Source organism: Trichosurus vulpecula, chromosome 2 (genome assembly GCF_011100635.1).
Source record: "Trichosurus vulpecula isolate mTriVul1 chromosome 2, mTriVul1.pri, whole genome shotgun sequence".
NCBI lineage: Eukaryota > Metazoa > Chordata > Mammalia > Diprotodontia > Phalangeridae > Trichosurus > Trichosurus vulpecula.
In genome coordinates, this window is record NC_050574.1 from 5681233 (window position 1) to 5701968 (window position 20736).

At 40.4% G+C, this 20736-nt stretch overlaps 1 protein-coding gene across 1 annotated transcript; it reads right to left on the reverse strand.

The window, feature by feature from the left end:
* Positions 1-5428: 5428 nt before the first annotated feature.
* On the reverse strand, positions 5429-6352 carry LOC118835731 (vomeronasal type-1 receptor 1-like). The gene has a single exon (XM_036742973.1). It carries the CDS (start codon positions 6350-6352, stop codon positions 5429-5431), a length of 924 nt encoding a protein of 307 aa, XP_036598868.1.
* Between the last annotated feature and the right edge of the window lie 14384 nt (positions 6353-20736).

Genomic DNA, 20736 nt, shown 5'->3' on the forward strand with positions numbered 1-20736 from the left:
ATGATATCTAAAAGAAATAAAATCAAATTAAGGGATGAGAGAGGAACATACTGAGAGAGGGAGATAAGGAGAGATAGAATGGGGTGGATTATCTCGCATAAAGGAGGCAAGAGCAATCAGTTCTGTGGGAGGAGGGGAGAGGGCGGAAGAGGGGGGAATGAGTGAACATTGCTCTCATCGGATTTGGCCTGAGGAGGGAATACCATACATACCCAATGGGGAAGCTTACCCCACAGGAAAGAAGAGGGAAGAAGATAAAAATAAATGGGGGGGATGATGGAGGGGGAGGGCAGATGGGGGTGGAGGTAGTCAAAAACAAACACTTTCAAAAGGGGACAGGGTCAAGGGAGAAAATTCAATAAAGGGTGATGGGTTGGGAAGGAGCAAAATATAGTTAGTCATTCACAACATGAGTATTGTGGAAGGGTTATACATAATGATGCACATGTGGCCTATGTTGAATTGCTTGACTTCTTAGGGAAGGTGGGGGGAAAGGGAAGTGGGGAGAGAATCTGGAACTCAAAGTTTTAAAAACAGATGTTCAAAAACAAACAAAAATGTTTTTGCATGCAACTAGAAAATAAGATACACAGACAATGGGGTGTAGAAATTTATCTTGCCCTACAAGAAAGGAAGGGAAAAGGGGATGGGGGGGAGAGGGGTGACAGAAGGGAGGGCTGACTGGGGAACAGGGCAACCAGAATATACGCCATCTTGGAGTGGGGGGGAGGGTAGAAATGGGGAGAAAATTTGTAATTCAAACTCTTGTGAAAATCAATGCTGAAAACTAAATATGTTAAATAAATTTAAAAAAATGATTGCACATGAAACTATAAATATGTTGTGAACAACTTGCTATTCCTTCTAAATATATAATAAAGTTATCAGGAAATTTTCTTTTTTTCCTTCCCCTCTCCTCACCTCTCCCCTAGAGACAGCCACCATTAGTCATAAATATTTATATATGTGTAAAATCATTCTACACATACTTCTATTTATTAGTTCTTTCTCTGAATGCACATAGTGTCTGCATTGTCTTTTGTAGTGAATTTATAATAGTCAAAACTAATTATTCATTCAAAGTTGTTCTTAAAACAATATTGCTTGGGGGCAGCTAGGTGGCACACTGAGTAGAGCACCGGCCCTGGAGTTAGGAGGGCCTGAGTCCAAATCCAGCCTCAGACACTTGACACACTTACTAGCTGTATGACCTTGGGCAAGTCACTTAACCCCAATTGCCCCGCCTTCTCTCCAAAGGAAAAAAAAATGAAACAATATTGCTGTTACTGTGTACGATGTTCTCTTGGTTCTGCTCATTTCACATTTCATTATTTGATGCAAGTCCATGTTTTCCTAAGATCCTTGAGTTCATAATTTCTTACAGCACAGTAGTATTACTTCACAATTGTATACCACAACTTATTCAGTGTTTTCCAATTGAAGGGCATTCCTGCAATTTCCAGTTCTTTGCTACCACAAAGAGAGCTTGTATAAATATTTAGAACATGCACATTCTTTTCCTTTTCCCAAATCATGTGCTGCTGGATTGCTGAAGTAGGGTCTGCAGTGACATACCCTGCACTGATGCAGCTTGCACTAGACTAGTCCTCTCTTACTCCAGTGAGACAGCTCTTTCCTGTAGACCTTCTAAGTTGTCTTGGGCTGGAAAGTTGCTTCGCCCTGATCTTTTATTGGTCCTGTCATTCTAGGATTCATTTTGAGGTATTACTTTAAAGTTGCTTGGATAGGAATTTGGGAAATCTCAGGTGACTCCCTTGTCTTGCTCTGCCAATCTTTGCTCCAGCACATTCTTTGTATTGTTGAGTAATTGTTTTCTGCCTTATCCCTTCTAATATTCAGAGTATTCCATTTCTGAATGAGCTTTTCCACATCAATTCTGAGTTATTAGTTTTCCTTAGTGTTCTTTTCTCTCTGCCTTTCTCATTCTCTATGTCTTGTTAATTTTCCCAGGGCACTCCTTCAGTTCCTGTGGCCAGGAGTCATTTTTTCTCTGGTGCTTCACTGAGAATTGTTAGATCACTCTTCTCTTTCACTATTTACCTTTTGCTAAGTCTCAGGCCAATGCATTTCCTCATAGTCTTAGAGTTTTTCTTGGTGTGGGTCAATTTGTGGGTAAACTGCCATACTATTCACCTCAGGTCCTTTTCCTTTGGTGCTGGGTGCATGGGCTACTCCAACATTAGGCTTGCACCACTGGTTTCAGGAATTGCTTAGACTGATGTGCCCAGGATATCTCTCCTATACCTTGGTTCAGGCAACTGATGCCCTCTCTGGACCTTTCTCTGAATGACCAAGGCTATTCTCTAATGTAGACCAGGATTTTTGAACTCTGCTAGTTTCAGGTTCTGTGTTCAGGAGAGCTGTCCTGGACCCTCTTTGAAGTCCCTGGGGCCCCTCTCTCCACCCAGGGGCCAGCTAACCAGCAGGCCCACTAGTCCCCAGCCTGCTACCCAGCAAGCCAAGGATTTGACTGAGTTCCCAGGTTGCCCACATGGACTAGTAGTTCCTTGTTTGATCCGTCCAGAATTCCCTAAGGCTTGTCTCCTGCAGCTCAGGAGGAGAACTGAGGCACTGTGGAGCTCATGTAGGAAGTTCTGGCACCATTCTAAATTTGAATGGACTGCAGGCTCTCAACCTGGCCCTTTGGCAACTTGACTATCCCAGATTTCTGCAGGATGCTTGTGCTAGTGGAGGATAGCTAGCAGAAGTCTTTCTACTGTTCATCTTCAAGCCTCTCTAAACTTAGACTGAGCTTCTAGGGTGGAGGGAATCCAGCATTTTTAGAATCCAAGCAGGGCTTTGTCTTACCACAAGCCCCCTCTGTGTAGCTGATTTCCATAGATTTCATAATAATCAGTGGTCCTAGAGTTCACTGTCAATCATTTCTTTCTTGTAAAAAATAAACTTTTCAAGATATTCCCTTAACAAAGTGCGACAAAATTAACACAATCTTTGTTGGAAATCTGGATGTGTAAATGCATGTATGAGCATGGGGGACAGAATAACTTAGTTCTTTTGTAAGCCAGTTTTCTAATTAAATTGGTCTTGGCTTTGAGATTCATAAATAATAGGAACATATTCTTATAGCTTCTCTAAAACACTAGAGTGTGTTTTGTGATCGGTCCAAATCCAAAACATTGCCAGAAAATATGTTAAATTGTCCTACATGTTTGTGGTACGCTCCACAAAATAGTTGTGAACATTAGGATTCCCTGATGTGGATCTGAGGGGATTTAATTTTCAGGGATGGAAGTGTTTCTAAACTCAGAGACTCCTTTCCAAATTGTAAATTCTTTCCCCTTCCCCTAACAGAATAAAACAATATAAACAGCTAGCTTTATAAGGAAAAGTTAGACAGGCTGGTCTGAGAGCATTTGTATCTAGATTCCTGTTTAAAAAAACTACTTTTTAAGATAATCTTAATGAGACACACCTTCAAGATCCCAACTAGAATGCTCAAGCACTTAACAGTCAAAACCCACTCCCATCATAATTTGGAAATGTACTTTGAAAGATTATTTATCTGTCTTTTAGATAGCAATTCCATAAACTTTTGTAGATAGAGGAGGGGAATCATTTCACATGTACACACCGATATATGCTGGAAAGGGTACAATTGGCTAACATAGGGAAAGGGCATTTGATGCTAGATCAGACCTACTGAGAGTTGTAGCCAGTGGATAGATAGCCTATGTAGGAAATGAGTGAACCACTCTAGCTCCACCTTGTGACTCAATTCTGGATCTAGTTCACTTCCCTTTCTATTCAATTACAAGAATTCTGAGAAAACTTTATTGCATTGTTTGAACCTAGCTCTGCATGGCTGGGAAGCTGGACCACATCTACCTGTTGCTTAGAGACCCTTAACTAAGGACTTGGTTATGCTGACCAGAAATCCAGTCAGATCCAAAGTGATGAAAGTTTTCTCAAAATTATTCATCTCAAGCACTTCATATGTGTTACCTGAAAACTGGCCTGATACTGGCTAATCAGTTACTGTTTCCATGTTCTTTTGAATGAATAAGATATGGGGGAAGGGGAATGGGATACCTCTTCTGATTTCAGAGAACTGCAAGTGTTCATTCTCCCACCCCCAATTTGGAAAGTACCTAATCTTTTTTTCAATTAGAAATCAGAATACTTAATCTTGTATCCTGCTTTATAACCTGTACATTTTTTTTCTTTTAATGTGTAAGATCTTTTTCTCCCTGGATTTAGGGTCCAGTGCCAGGCTGTGGAAGCCTGGTCCTGATTTGTTACACAACTGGCATGCATTGCTTAATAAATTGGTATGCTGGATATGACTTTCAGGAGAATTTTAAAGAGAGAGAGGACCTATTTGTACAAAAATATTTGGAGTAGCATTTTTTGTGGTGGCTATGAATGGGAAATCAAAGGGGTGTCCATCAACTAGGGAATGGCTGAACAAGCTGTAGTATATGATTATGATTGAATATTATTGTGCTATAAGAAATGACAAGAAGGATGATTTCATAAAAACCTGGAAAGACTGACATGAACTGATTCAAAGTGAAGTGAGCAGAAGCAGGAGAATGTTATACACAGTAATAGAAACATGGTACAATGAACTACTGTGAATATCTTAGCTATTCTCAGCAACACAATGATCCCAGACAATTCCAAAAGACTCATGATAAAACACGCAGTCTACCTCCGGAGAAAGAAAGAAATGATATTGTCTGAATATAGACCAAATCATTCTCTCTCTCTCTCTCTCTCTCTCTCTGTGCCCCCTCCCTCTCTCCCTTCCTTCTAGTTTTCTTGTAGAAAATGACTACTATGGAAATGTTTTATATGTTTGCACATATATAACCTATATCAGATTATTTACTGCCAGGGGTGGGGGGGGAGGAAGAGAGGGAGAGATAGAATTTGGAACTCGAAATTTTTTGGTAACTCCCTTTTTGGTAACCCTGTATGTGATGTCTTAATCAGACAAAGCCTGTTTATTGAATTGTATTATTTGATCTGTTGATATTTTCTGTTTGTAATTTCTGTTTCTATTTGCTCTGAAGTTCAGGATGCTGGCTTTTCCCCTTAACTAAGTGAATGGTATATGTATGTTTAATTAAAGTAAGATTGTTTATCTCTTAAAGTTGCTTTCTTTACAAAAGCTGATCAAAGACCCTGTGCTGCCAGTCCTTCTGTGTGCTGGTGTCATTGGGTCTTATACCTCAGCAGTAGCTGCTAGCCACATTGTTGTTATAGCCACAAAGAATAAGGGTCTGAGAAACCTATAGTTACTGTGACCCTATTATCAAGACCCCCAAGGTATCCTTGCTTTTAAGGAACAGGAGGTTGGCCTAATATCTAGAGTCAGATTCAGGTTTTATCTGTTGTCACAATTCCTTCTAACCTTCCATGGGTCCCCTACAACAGAGGATATTTACTTGCTGTTACTGTTAAAATTGGAGCATTTCCTCCCAAGAAGAGTATAGCAGTACTTGGGAACTTGTGAGTCACTGCTAATCAACACATAAGGGCTAATAGATGGGAAAAAAGAAGTCATGAATACAGAAGTGTGTACCAGCCTGGGTGAGGACTTCATAAAAGACATATAAGCTGCCAAGATACAATCAAGGGAATAAGAGGAGACAAAAATGGTCACCAGCAGTAGGATAGTTTTGGTGGCCCTGGTCTCAAGGGAGACTCGGGCAGAGATGCAGGCAATGTGAATTTTCTCAATGTGCTTGTGGTGCCTGTACAGCAGAAACACCATGTAGCCACTGGCAAAGACCATGAATCCCAGAAATACAGCATCAGGAAATGAGAGAATGAAAGCATACAGGAAAGCACGAAATCCAGAAGGAACTAAATGAGAACAATATCCATAATTCTGTCTCTCAGTGACGTTCCTTGTGTGCTTTGGATCAATAATTCCTATAGGAATAAAGACATTTTGAAGCAGCTGGAAAGTCCAACATAGGAGACTGGTAGGAATGATGTACTTTGGGGTTCTGGCTTTAAGACCTGCTGACCTTGAGTTGCTAGGGCTGATGGTGATGGCCTGAAAGCCACTCAAGAGGCAGGTCAAGGTGACAGAAAGACATCGAGCAACTCTTTGAAGGTACAGAGTAATTTTACAACCAGTGTTATCAAGGAAATTCTTCATTCCCAAGGCTACCATTGTCTTAGGAACACCCTTTGAGAGAAGTGCCAAACAATTGGTCAAGGCAAGCTGTGTGAGAATTGTGTCTATGGGTCTAAGCCTATGTCTACTGAGAAACATGATGATGAAGAGACTAATAAGAAAGAAATTTCCTGTAACTCCAATTACTGTTTGGAAAAAGAAGAAAATACTCAGGATCATGTCTTTTGTGATTGGGGGAGAAGAATGTCCATGAGCTTCAGATGGACCTAGAAGAAAACACAAGTTGATGGTATTTGTAAATACTGCCTTCTAAACTCAGGAGGAAGAACCTATGATGATATCTCCTTCGGTTCATTGTACAGAAATTCTTACACTCATCCTTGCCCCTGAGGTCTGTGAACAATGGATCGGCTTTAGGTAAGGGGACTTGTAGTCTATGAAACATTCAAAGAATTATCAGTATGATTATAATTTTATAATGATCATATGATGTATGATTATAACAGTCATGAAGAGTACCCTCTATGAATGGTTAGGAACAGTGGGAAGACATAGTGGTCAAAATTATTAAACCCAACCCCTAAGACAGGCTTCAAAGCCAATTTCTTAAGTAGCATTTTTGCTTTGGGAATCAATCAATAGTATTAACCATTCAGTTACTAAACATTTATTAAATGCTTGCTAAGAGCCAAGGGCTGAACTAAGTGCTGTATATACAAAAACACAAATAAAACTTTTTCCTCACTTAAGCATGCCAACAAAGGAAGGAACATGTCATAAATAAAGATACACTGAAGAAATTGGTGCCACTGTGCAGGCAGCTAGGTAAGCTCAGAGAGATCCAATTATGCTACTCATCCTTATAGGATAAGAATGCAATGGGTTTCTACTTTCTAACAATGCCAGAGTTGCTTTATGTTCCTATATATTTGCTTGTATTTCTTTTTCCCTGTGGGAATGTGCCAGAAAAAAAAGACTTCTCAATTCCAGGGACTATTTCCATTTCTCTAGTATTACTCCAGAACCAGCCATCAGAATACATTACAAATAAAAAGTACTCAATAGATGCTGATGCGTCCTGACCTTATCATCCTGCCACCACTACTACCTCCCCATTATGTCACTTGACCTACTTCCTTCTTGAAATGGCAAGAAGCCACCCAAGCTTCTGGGATAAGAACTCACAATTTGACAAAAACTGCTGCAAAAACTGGAAAATAATGTGACAGAAAGTGGGCATAGACCAATGTCTTACAGCACATACAAAGATAAAGTCTAAATAGGTACATGATTTAGATATAAAGGCAGATACTATAAGCAAATTAGGAGAATGGAGGAATTTATGACCAAACAAGAGATAGAGAATTTTATGAAATGCAAAATGGATAATTTTGATTACATTAAATTAAAAAGTTTTTGCACAAACCAAGCCAATGCAACCAAGATTAGTAGGGAAACAGAAAATTGGGAAAGAATTTTTACAGCCAGTGTCTCTGATAAAGGTCTCATTTCTAAAATATATAGAGAATTGAGTCAAATTTATAAGAATACAAGTCACTCCCCAATTGAGAAAAGGTCAAAGGATATGAATAGGCAGTTTTCAGAGGTAAAAATTAAAGCTATCTATAGTCATGTGAAAAAATGCCCTAAATCACTGTTGATTAGATAACATCAAATGAAGACAGCTCTGAGGCACCACATCACACCTATCAGATTGGTTAACATGACAAAACAGGAAACTGATAAATGCTGGAAAAGATGGGGGGAAATTGGAACATTGTTGTTGGAGTGGTGAACTGCTCCAACCATTCTGGAGAGCCATTTGGAACTATGTCCAAAGGTCTATAAAAATGTACATACCCTTTGATACAGCAATAGCACTTCTAGGGCTGTATCCCAAAGAATTATAAATATGGGGAAAAGATCCACATGTACAAAAATATTTATAGCAGTGCTTTTTGTGGTGGCCAACAACTGGAAATTGAGTGGATACCCATCAACTGGGGAATGACTGAACAAGTTGTGACATATGATTGTAATGGAGTACTGTTGTGCAATAAGAAATGATGAGCAGACAGACTTCAGTAAAACCTGGAAAGACTTATATGAACTGACACTGAGTGAAACAAGCAGAACCAGGAGAACATTGTATACAGTAACAGCCACATTGTATAATGACTGACTTTGATAAACCTGGCTCTTCTCAGCAATGCAAGGACCTAAAGCAACTCCAAAAGACTCATGATGAAAAATGCCATCCACATCCAGAGAAAGAAACATGGAGTCTGAATGCAAATGGAAGCATACTATTTGCTCTCTTTCTTTTGTTGTTTTGCTCTGTTTTGCTTCTTCTTTCTCATGGTTTCTCCCACTCATTCTAATTCTTCTATGCAACATGACTAATGTGAAAAAATATTGAATAAGAATGTATATGTAGAACCTATATCAGATTACACGCCATCTTAAGGAGGAGGGAGGGGAGGGAGGAGAAGAAAATTTAAAACTAATGGAAGTGAAGGTTGAAAACAAAAATAAATAAATTTATTTATTTTTAAAAACAGAAATAGCAAGCAGCCCAAAACAAGGTGTCAACAGCCCTGTACGGCATCCTATAGGTATGTTCACATAATGATTCTCAAATCCTTGTTATAGCAAGAGATCAAAAAAACTACCTCACACCTCTCTTTGCAAAACTCCAACCCCCTTCTTTCTTAAACCTTTTGCTCAAATTTTCTACCTTCTTTTCTTTCTACACCTCTCCAGCAACCTTCAAAACCACACTTTTCTAAGTTCTTTCATATTCTTCCCCTAAACTCTTTTTACTTGTTTAATTTCTCTAGAGTCTGTATTTCAATCATATCCCAGACTATCTATAAAACCAATCTTTACTGTACTGAATTTCTTCTTTAGAACAAACTGTTGTTGAACAAAACCAATTACTTACCAAACTTTTACTTCCTAAATTACATAGTGCATTGCAACTCAGGTGACTTTGTCATTAATTTATCTAAAGCAATTATAAACTGTTGAATTATTGCTGAGTGTTGTAATTCTGTTATTCTCTAGGGAATGAAATCACCTTCTACTTCTCTCACTCTCCCAGAAGGGGAGAGAGGCTAATACTGCATAATCTTAGTCTTAATCCTAGCTGCAAACTTCCCAAAGTCCGTTTAAGATGTTCAATTCAAATAACATTTAAGTTCTGTCATATCATTCAGAGAAGTAACACAATGTATTTTTCCAAATTAAATTTTACTTACTCTTTTTTTTTCTTCTTCTTTTTCACTTACTCTTCACCTTGGAATCTCCCTTCGCAGTTTTCAGAATCTAGATAGATTTTTCTCTGCAGATTCACTATTTCTCTTATCAACCATTAACCTTTACAGATTTTTTTCTAAGAAAGACAAACAAAATTAGGCTGCATGTTTATCCCTCTCAATGCTGATGAATCATGCCATATAGAGATATGCATGGGAGTTCATTGGGACAATGAACTGAAGGAAGGACAGAGCATGGGGACCTTATATCTTCAGAGAAATTCCCGCTCCTTCCCTGACTTAGGACGCCTGTGTCAGCCAAAATTATAGTCTCCATCTGTGTTAACCATAGTACAAGAAAGGAATTTTCCTGATAAGATAGATTCATAAATACAATAATATAAGAGATGGGTCAAAGTGTCAAGTGAAATTGTACTTCTAAGATGTCTGTGTTCTTTCTATCATTAACAGGACATAACATAGCATAACAGTGCTCATAAATGACAAGGAAGAAGGATGTCATTACTCAAAATAGTGTCAGGCTCAAGGTACCTTGTCATTGGCAGAAGAATATTCCCAGTCAGCAAAATCCAGAAGGAGAGCTTAGGTGTACTCAGAGAGCAAAGCAACACGTATCTATTATGCCAGAGTATGCAAGGCATTATGGTAGGTTAAGCTCAGAGTGGGCCAAAAATGTCTTTCTCCTAATTGGCCAATCCAGATTTTAGGCCTTTCTCAGGTCTTGGGGGGGGGGGGACTCAAAATGGTTCACATTCCCCTCCTTTTGGAAAGATGCGACAAAAGGTACCACCTGCAGACCAAGGAAGGCAAAACTTTGCTCTTCCCCGGGGAGTGGGAAGAGATGTCCACTTGGCGCAGACATCTTCAGATGACCCAAGAGTCCACAACCACGAAGCGGCAGCTGCGGGAGTAGGCAGAAAGACCTGATGGGGCCTTTAGAAGACATATGGGTTGACAATTGAGAGAAAACAGCATAACAGAGGTCCTTGGTTAAAGGTACGTTGAAACAGTTCTGTTTCCAGGCCATGCAGGGCTAGGCTCAAACAATCCAATAAAGTTTTTCTCATCCTGTAAGATGAATAGGACCCCAATCTTGTGACAATCTTGTGAAATAAGTTTCCACACAGTTGGAGCCATAGGGCCCCAACCTTGTGACAACTCAAAAGTTGCTTGGAAAAGATAAAAAAAAATCTTGCCCAGTCAGCAACCTATGGAAGGAGCTCAGAAACCACAAACTTTGGGACCCCAGGCAAAGTGGCCAGAGTTAACTCCTGGCCAGCAACAGTGTAGCAATTGCTTGTAACTAAAATGAGCATATAGGGAATATTGTAACCCAGAAAGATCAGGACCAATCCTGACCCAGAAGGGGGGGAGGGGTTTGCAGTTACTAATCCTATAAAGTTCACTCACATCTCTATACTGGGCACATTCTTCCTTTCTGAGGAGTTGTCCCCATTTCTCGAGAATCGAGACGGGAAACTCTTCAGCCTCTTGAATAAAATGCTTGAGACACCAACTTCCGAATTGAATCTTGGGTCTCCTTTATAATAACCCCTCCCTCCCTTCCTGGCTCAGGATGCCTGTGTCAGCCAAAATTAGAGTCTCCATATGCGTTAACCATAATATGAGAAAGGAATTTCTTAATGGGATAGATTGTAAATATGATAAAATAAGAGAATGTCAAGGTGTCAAATGAAATTATAAATACAGGTTATCTGTGTTTCTTTTATCATTAACGTGACCTTCTATCTATCTATCTATCTATAGATCTATCTATACACATATACGTATACACACACACACACACACACACACACACGTGTAGCATAACAAAGCCTAACGTATCCATAAAATACCAAGATTAAAAAAAATCCCATTATTCAAGATAGTGTCTGGTTCAAGGCATCCTGCCCTGGATAGTCATAAACAGAAGAATGCTCCTCCTCAGCTTCATCTAGCCTTATAGTTGCTGATGCAGGAAAGGGCATTTTGAGTTCACTCAGAGAAAAAAGCAAAGCATGTCTGTTATGCCAGAGCATGCAAAACATAAGGGTAGGTTAAGCTCAGAGTGAGAGAGTGAGCCAAAAATATCTTTATCCTGATTGGCCAATTCAGGTTTAGGCCTTTCTCAGATCTGGGGGGGGGGGGGGGGGGCGGCTCAAAATCATTTGAGGAGAGATTCACATTTGTTAATAGAGATACAGTCCCCAAGAATGCCTAAGGTTTTAATCATTTTTCAGGAATCTCTCCTGAGGGGCCAAGTGGCTTAGCTGAATGGCCTAGTCACAGGCCTGGTACTCAGTTCATAGATTTTAATAAGGGTTCAGGAAACCCTAGCAGGAGTCTTTCTGGTGGTTCATGGTGTTCAAAACTGGAGACCAGTTTTTAGTGCCAGAACTGGTGCTAGATTCATGGCTAAGGAAAAACCCATAGATTCTATACAAATAAAGCTTTACTTGAAGAATACAAGTTTCCCCTTTTGACCCTTCTTTTCTACATCTGGGTTTACAATGCTATACTACCCTAGAATAGGTGCAGCTACCATTTTTGTTCATACCCTTTAACCCAGCAATACCACTTCTAGGGCTGTATCCCAAAGAGATCACATAACTGGTAACACAAGATCTAGCAGTTTCTACATTAAGGGATCAAAGGGCTTGGAATATGATATTCTAGAGGTCAAAGGAGCTGGGATTAAAACCAAGAATCACCTACCCAGCAAAACTAAGTACAGTGCTCCAAGGCAACAGACGGATTTTCAATAAAATAGACGATTTTCAAGCTTTCTCAGTGAAAATACCAGAGCTGAATAGAAAATTTGACTTTCAAACACAAGAATCAAGAGAAGCATGAAAAGGTAACAAGAACGAGAAATCATAAGAGACTTACTAAAGTTGAACTGTTTTGTTTACATTCCTACATGGAAAGATGATGTGTATAATTCATGAAACCTCAGTATTAGGGTAGCTGAAGGGAATATACATGTGTGTGTGTATACATGTATGTATATATATATATATATGTATATATATATATATATATATATTTAGACAGAGGGCACAGGGTGAGTTGAACATGAAGGGATGATATTGGAAAAAAATAAAATCGAATTAAGGGATGAGAGAGGAATATATTGAGAGAGGGAGAAAGGGAGAGATAGAATGGGATAAATTATCTCAGATAAAAGTGGCAAGAAAAGCAGTTCATTGGAAGGGAAGAGGGGGCAGGTGAGGGGAAATCAGTGAATCTTGCTCTCATCAGATTTGACTTGAGGAGGGAATAACATACACACTCAATTGAGTATCTTACCCCACAGGAAAGAAGGGGAAGTAGAAAAAAGGGGGGATGATAGAAGGGAGGGCAGATAGGGGGAGGAGGTAATCAAAAGCAAACACTTTTGAAAAGGGACAGGGGCAAGGGAGAAAATTGAATAGAGGGGGACAGGATAGGAGGGACCAAAGTATAGTTAAGTCTTTCACAACATGAGTATTGTGGAAGGGTTTTGCATAATGATACACATGTGGCCTATATTGAATTTCTTGCCTTCTTAGGGAGGGAACAGAGGAGAGAATTTGAAACTCAAAGTTTTAAAAGCAAAAGTTCAAAAAAAAAGTTGTTTTACATGCAAGTGGAAAATAAGATATACAGGCAATGGGGCATAGAAATCTATCTTGCCCTACAAGAAAGTAAGGGAAAAGGGGATGGGGGGAATGGGGTGACAGAAGGGAGGGCTGACTGGGAAATGGGACAATCAGAATATATGCCATCTTGGAGTGGGGGGAGGGTAGAAACGGGGAGAAAATTTGTAACTCAAAATCTTGTGGAAATCAATGCTGAGAACTAAAAATATTAAATAAATAATAAAATTTTAAAAACAGAGATCAAATAAGTGGGTAAGGGACCCGTATGTACAAAAATATTTATAGCATCTTTTTTGTGGTAGCAAAGAATTGGAATTCAAGGGCATGCCTATCAATTGAGGAATGGCTAAACAAGTTGTGGTACATGAATGTAATGGAGTACTATTGTGCTGTAAGAAATGAATAAGATATAGACTTCAAAATAACCCGGAAAGACCTACATGATATGATGTTGAGGGAGCAGAGCAGAACCAGGAGAACATTGTACACAACCGCAGATATATTTCTTCTGTGATGTCTAACTTTGATAGACTGGGCTCTTCTCAGCAATACCAGGTTCAAAGACAACTCCTAAGGACTCGGGATGGAAAGAGCTATCTATATCCAGAGAAAGAACTATGGAGTCTGAATGCAGATTGAGGTAAACAATTTGTTCTTTTTTTCTTTTTCTCTCTCTTTTTTTGGTTTTGTTTCTTCTTTCTCATGATTCATTCCACTGATCATAATTCTTCTTTACAACTTGACTATTGTGTAAATAAGTTTAATGCAAAGGTATGTGTAGAACATATATGGGATTCCATGCTGTTTTAGGGGGGAGGGAAGGGAGGAGAAGAAAATTTGGAACTCAAAAACATGTGGAACTGAGTGTTGTAAACTAAAGAAAAATCTTAATTAAAAAAAAGAATCCAGGGTCACCTCTTCACCCCCACAACCCCCATGATTAAATCATCAGAGGAATACCTTAGATGTGTGACAGGCCAAGCCAAGCTCTGAAGAAAAGCTGACTGTGGATTAGTCTTCATGGGAAAGAGAATATGTTTCACATGTAACAAGGAAGAAAATTCAGAAAAATACCATTTAGACATAATTATATTTCATTAAAGTGTAATAGAACTAGGAGTAGGGGAAGAAAGGGGAATAGAGGGAAATGTGCCAACCATAGAGGGCTGAGAATGACTTACTGCGAAGAAAACAAGTATTTAAGGTTGCTAACTAACCATTGCTCCAATTATGAACATAAAAGTTCTTACCTGAAAGAAAGAGGAACACTGCACTGTGGCTGTTTGGGGCTATTTTCAGGGTTCTTTGATTAGGTTTGTTATAATTTTAGTTATTGCCCTCTCAAATGGAAAGCCTAAATTTCCCCTGCCCCTTTTTATCCTAACTAGGAATGTTTCACTGTTTTTCCAGGCCTCTTCAACCTTGTTTAGAAAGTAGCCTTTCCAGGCTAAAACCAGGGCTCTGCTTCTATAAAATGTCTTCAGGAACATTTTAATGACTTCCCTAAAGATGTGTCAGATGAGAGGCATCAGCAATGGAGGGGGGATTCTCGGGTTCTGTATTTCCAATAATTACTAAATTATCACATCGAACCAAAACAGTGGCCCAAGACAGCCAAGACAGACATAGATGGACAAAGGGAATTTTTCCCCAAAGGGGTGATTACCTTTCCAGCTCAGAGAAGATCTAGGTTCAAGGGCAGAGTCAGGTCTCAATCACAGTTCTCTAGAAGAAGACCTCCCTTCAGATTTAAAGTTCCATGGCAGGGGGTAGGGAAGGGAGAACCTAAAAGAAAAGGGAAGGGTTCCTTCAAGAGAGCTGGGGAACCAAGCTCTCTCCTTGGTCTCAGTGGAACCTCCAAACTGTCATGAGTAAATTTAATAAAAGTAAACTCAGGTACATACTCCAAGCAAAATCAGTTTACTAACAGTGACTCGTTGTTATTGTTGTTTGTCCTTTGTTTTCGAAGAGAACCAGTGACATTGTGGAGTGATGTCTTGACTTGTGCATGGATTAGGATTAAGTGAGGCAGAGTTCCACAAAGTTGTCAACCTCACTCTCTCTTCCAAAGTCATCAAAGTCCAGTGGCAAGACAAAAGTCAAGAAGACTGGCAATGATCCTGGATGCAGTAGACAACCTTGGCATCTTCTATGGCTAACCAAGATCTAAGCACTCTACAGTGCCTGCTTCAGTCATCTTCATGGCTACTGGAACAAATTATTCTCATGCACCCATTCTTCTAGGGGAAATTTTCACGTTCTTGGGGTAGATATCCCCCTAACTCACTGATAGGTTTGAGGTCTGTCAATAACCCTCAACCAGGTTTAGCATGTCTGCCAAGATAATTTTATCAGGGTGTAACCACTGTGCATGCTACAGCTTCTTGTAGCCACAGGTAAGAGCTAGATGACAGGTGGATATCAAAGGTGGGTGATTGATTGGCCCTGAAAAAGGCTCAGCAAGTCCTCATACCAAAAGTGCTAGTCCTCCCCGAACACCCCATACCCCACATAGTAATGCATATAACTGTTAGCCGAGTAGATCAGACTAGTCACCTCAGTAAAGCTGGCAACCTAACAAGAAGGGGGCACTGTCTTTATTGATACACTAGAAAGAATGGGGTCTTGGTAGTCATGAAACCTTATAATTGGCTATACTAAGAAAAGTGAGCTGGAATTTAGGGGAAGCTAATCATGCTCCTCTCTGACACTTAAGGACTGTTAATTGTTTTATGGGATCCATCTGCCTTTTGTAATCTTTACTGGGGGACCAAAACTATCAGACTTGCTGTCCTCTTGGAAGAGATAAAATCTCTTCCAAGGACAGGCAAGGAAAGATGACATACCTTTTGGGGGATGATACCAGGTTAAGTTGGTGGACTTAAAGAAAACAAGCAGGTGTCCCAAGAAATAATGATATGAGTGATAACAACCCTTCTTTTAATTATACCTTTAAACTACCTTGGAGGGTAAGGTATATCCCTGACCTTATCTCAAGAACATAGAAAAGTGGCTTTAGGCAGATATTAACTCAGTTATAAAAATCAATACAGCAGAAAAATCAATTACATCATAAAATCAATACAGCAGAAATTAGAGATAATATTAAGTTTGATATTTTTCACCATCCTGCCCATAACAAAGGGAAATTTATACCTGAAGGGACACTGATCTATTGGTTTGTCCAGGACCTCTGGCCAACAATTTTGTGATTCTCTTATACCTTGTGGTCCCCAATTCCATTTCCATAATTCCCCTGGTACCTCCTGAATCCACTTGATTTACTGTCATTGATCTATAGTCTTCATTCTTCATCATACCTGTGCACCCCAACCTCCAATTCTGTTGTCTTCACTTTCAAGGGCAGAGGTAAACTTGGACTTGTTTGCCCCAGGGGACTCCCCTACAATTTTTTCATGCAATTACTTCTGGGATCTACAGATTTTCCAGCCTCCTCACAGTTCCACTTTGGTTCAATATGTCAATGATTTGATCCTGTTATCCTGGAAGAAGGGCACTATGAACTTATTGTTGGTATTGCATTACCTGGCTTCTGAGGTCTCCAGAAAAAAAATATCCAACCCTGTCCCATGGTCAGATGTGTCTTTTCCCCAACTGCATCCAGGACATTATGAACTTGCACTCTTCTGAGAGCAGGAAGGCCCTTCAATGCTTACGTGGTATGGTTGGCTATTGCCACCTCTGGATCCACGACTACTCAGATTGTGAAACCTCTGGAAGTTCAGACTACCAAAGACATCACTGACCAGCCTTTGCCTTGGCCACCTGAGGTCCAGGAATCTTTTGAGAAACTCCCAGCTGCCCTCCAACCAGCCTCTGCCCTCAGAATCCCAGACTATATATTTTCTTTTGCCACTAGACCTCTGAATTTGCCTCTGGGGTAATGACCCAGACCCATGGGGGCCACCCCATCCTGTTGCTTACCTCCACCTCTATCAGGTCAGTGATGTTGCTGCCACCATGGCCCTGAGTGGCAAGGTACAACCCCTGGTGTTGGGCCACCTACTTACTGTCTCGCTCTCTCCCCTTTGAGGTATAGCAGATCCTATTCACCAGCATACTACTCCCTCCACCAAGCAGGCCCCTTGAAAGGCTTAAGAGATTACTCCTTCCTGCAATGGACTTTGGGTCTCTGAAACTAAGTGTAGAGATACCCTGGGTTTCTGCCTGCTTGGCTTTGTGCAGGGCACTCTGTTGCCCATTGAACAAAAAAAGGAGGGATAGCAGAAATACTCAGAGATTGGAAAGTCTCTGTCATAAACCAAATAGCACATATGTCAGCACTGCCTAACATAAATGCAGCACAATCCTGGAGAACAAGCCAAGATAAAACCAGGAGTAAAACAGCAGAGCAGGGGGGCAGAGCCAAAATGGTGGCTGGAAATCAGGGACTTGCTTAAGCTCTCCCCCAGGTCCCTCCAGACACCTGTAAAAAATGGCTCTGAACAAATTCTAGAGCTGCAAAACCCACAAAATTGCAGAGGGAAGCAGGGCTCCAGCCCAGGAAAGCCTGGGTGGTCGCTGGGAAGGGTCTATTGTATGGAGTTGGGAGCGGAGCGGAGCACAGCCCAGCATGGACCGTGCCAGGACCAACCAGACTGGGAGCTTGGTGGAACAGGCAGAAGGGCCCTGAATCATTTAGCTGTGGCAGTTACCAGACTTCTCAACTCACAAATGTCAAAGACAACAGAGAAGGTTAGTGGGAAAAATTGCTAGAATGGAGTGAAAGGAGTGTGCAGTTGGCCCCAGCCCCAGGGGCGCAGAAATGGTGCAGCTCCAGGGCTGCTTCCAGAGCTCCAGGTATAGTTGCTTTCAGCCCCAGACCCACCTGGTTGGAGGAATTAAGTGGCAGATCAGAGCAAGAGTGCAGAGCCTGCTTGGATCTGAGTCGCGGTCTGGGTTGGGGGTTCTTGGGAGAGGAAGATGGCTGGTGTGGCAGAACTTACTGTGTAGAAATGCCTCTGAAAACAGCAGGGCATTCCCTAAAGCTTGGGACAAAGTGCTCTCTACTCTACAAGCAGTCATGCCTCGACAAAAAGCTGAAGGGTCAAGTGGTTGGCTAGGAAAATTAATAGGCAGCAAAAATGCTCTCAGATTCAGACTCAGACTTTGGAATCTTTTTTTTGGCAACAAAGAAGATCCAAACATACAGTCAGAAGAAGTCAACAAAGTCAAAGAGCCTACAACAAAAGCCTCCAAGAAAAACCATGAACTGGTCTCAGGCCATTGAAGTGCTCAAAAAGGACTTGGAAAAGCAAGTAAAAGAAGGAGAGGAAAATTTGCGAAGAGAAATGAGAGTGAGGCAAGAAAATCATGAAAAACAAGTCAATGACTTGCTAAAGGAGATCCAAAAAAAATACTGAAGAAAATAACACCTTAAAGAGTAGACTAACTCAAATGGCAAAAGAGCTCCAAAAAGCCAATGAGGAGAAGAATGCCCTGAAAGGCAGAATTAGCCAAATGGAAAAGGAGGTCCAAAAGACCACTGAAGAAAACACTACCTTAAAAATTAGATTGGAGCAAGTGGAAGCTAGTGACTTTATGAGAAATCAAGATATTATAAAACAGAACCAAAGGAATGAAAAAATAGAAGACAATGTGAAATACCTCATTGGAAAAACCACTGACCTGGAAAATAGATCCAGGAGAGATAATTTAAAAATTATTGGACTACCTGAAAGCCATGATCAAAAAAAGAGCCTAGATATCATCTTTCAAGAAATTATCAAGGAGAACTGCCCTGATATTCTAAAGCCAGAGGGTAAAATAGAAATTGAAAGAATCCAACAATCACCTCTTGGAAAAGATCCCAAAAAGAAAACTCCTAGGAATATTGTCACCAAATTCCAGAATTCCCAAGTCCAGGAGAAAATACTGTAAACAGCCAGAAAGAAACAATTTGAGTATGTGGAAACACAATCAGGATAACACAAGATCTAGCAGCTTCCACATTAAGGAATCGAAGGGCTTGGAATATGATATTCTGGAGGTCAAAGGAGCTAGGATTAGAACCAAAAATCACCTACCCAGCAAAACTGAGTGTCATGCTCCAAGGCAAAATATGGATTTTCAATAAAAAAGAGGACTTTCAAGTTTTCTCAGTGAAAATACCAGAGCTGAATAGAAAATTTGACTTTCAAACACAAGAATCAAGAGAAGCATGGAAAGGTAAACAAGAAAGAGAAATCATAACGGACTTACTAAAGTGGAACTGCTTTTCTTACATTCCTGCATGGAAAGATGATGTGTGTAACACATGAGACCTTTCTCAGTATTAAGGTAGTTGAAGGAAATATATACATATGTGTATGTGTGTGTGTGTGTGTGTATGGACTGAGGGCACAGGGTGAGTTGAATATGAAATCTAAAAAATAAAATAAATGGATGAGAGAGGAATGTATTGAGAGAGGGAGAAAGGGAGAGATAGAATGGGGTAAATTATCTCACAGAAAAGTGGCAAGAAGAAGCAGTTCATTGGAAGGGAAGAGGGGGCAGGTGAGGGGGAATGAGTGAATCTTGCTTTCATCGGATTTGACCTGAGGAGGGAATAACATACACACTCAGTAGGGTATCTTACCCCACATGAAAGTAGGGGGAAGGGAATCAAAAGGGGGGAACAACAGAAGGGAGGACAGATGGGGGAAGAAGTAATCAAAAGCAAACCCTTTTGAAAAGAGACAGGGTCAAGGGAGAAAACTGAATAAAGGGGGATAGGACAGGAGGGAGGGAAATATAGTTAATCTTTTACAACATGACTATTTATGGGTATGTGTTGCATAATGATACATGTGTAGCCTATGTTGAATTGCTTGCCTTCTTAGGGAGAGTGCGTGGGGAGGGAAGAGGGGAGAGAATTTGGAACTCAAAGTTTTAAAAGCAGATGCTCAAAAAAAAAGTTGTTTTTGCATGCAACTGGGAAATGATATACAGGCAATGGAGCATAGAAATCTATCTTGCCCTACAAGAAAGTAAGGGGAAAAGGGATAGGAGGGGAGGGGGAGTGGGGTGATAGAACGGAGGGCTGACTGGGGAATGAGGCAATCAGAATATATGCCATCTTGGAGTGGGGGGAAGGGTAGAAATGAGGAGAAAATTTGTAACTCAAAATCTTGTGGAAATCAATGCTGAAAACTAAAAAATATCAAATAAAAATGTATCTACAAAGAAAAAACAGCAGAAGCAGCCTGTATGGGCTCCTTTCATTAACATTCAAATGGACTTCAGAGAATTCCCACATAAGGAAGGTTTTAAATACATCCTTGAGATAGTGGATTCTTTTTCAGGCTAGGTAGAAGCCCTCCCCTGTAGAAAGGACACTTCCCTCATAGAAAGGTGAGGCTACCACAGCAGCAAAAACAAATAAACAAAACAAATGAAATAAAACACCTGCTGATTAAGTTAGTACCTAGATTTGGAGTTCCCCACACTATTGACTCAGAGAAAGGAACACATTTCACAGGACTGGGCATAAGGCAACTAGATGACTCAGTGGATAGAATGCTGGATCTGGAGCCAGGAAGACCTGAGTTCAAATTGGACCTCAGATACTTGCTAGCTATTGTGACCCTAGGCAAGTCACCTAACTTCTGTTTGCTTTAATCCACTGGAAAAGGAAATGGCAAACTACTGCAGTATCTTTGCAATGAAAAGCCCATGGACAGTA

Coding starts and splice junctions, on each gene's coding strand:
- LOC118835731 (XM_036742973.1), bottom strand. CDS start 6,352: ATGATCCTGAGTATTTTCTTCTTTTTCCAAACAGTAATTGGAGTTACA.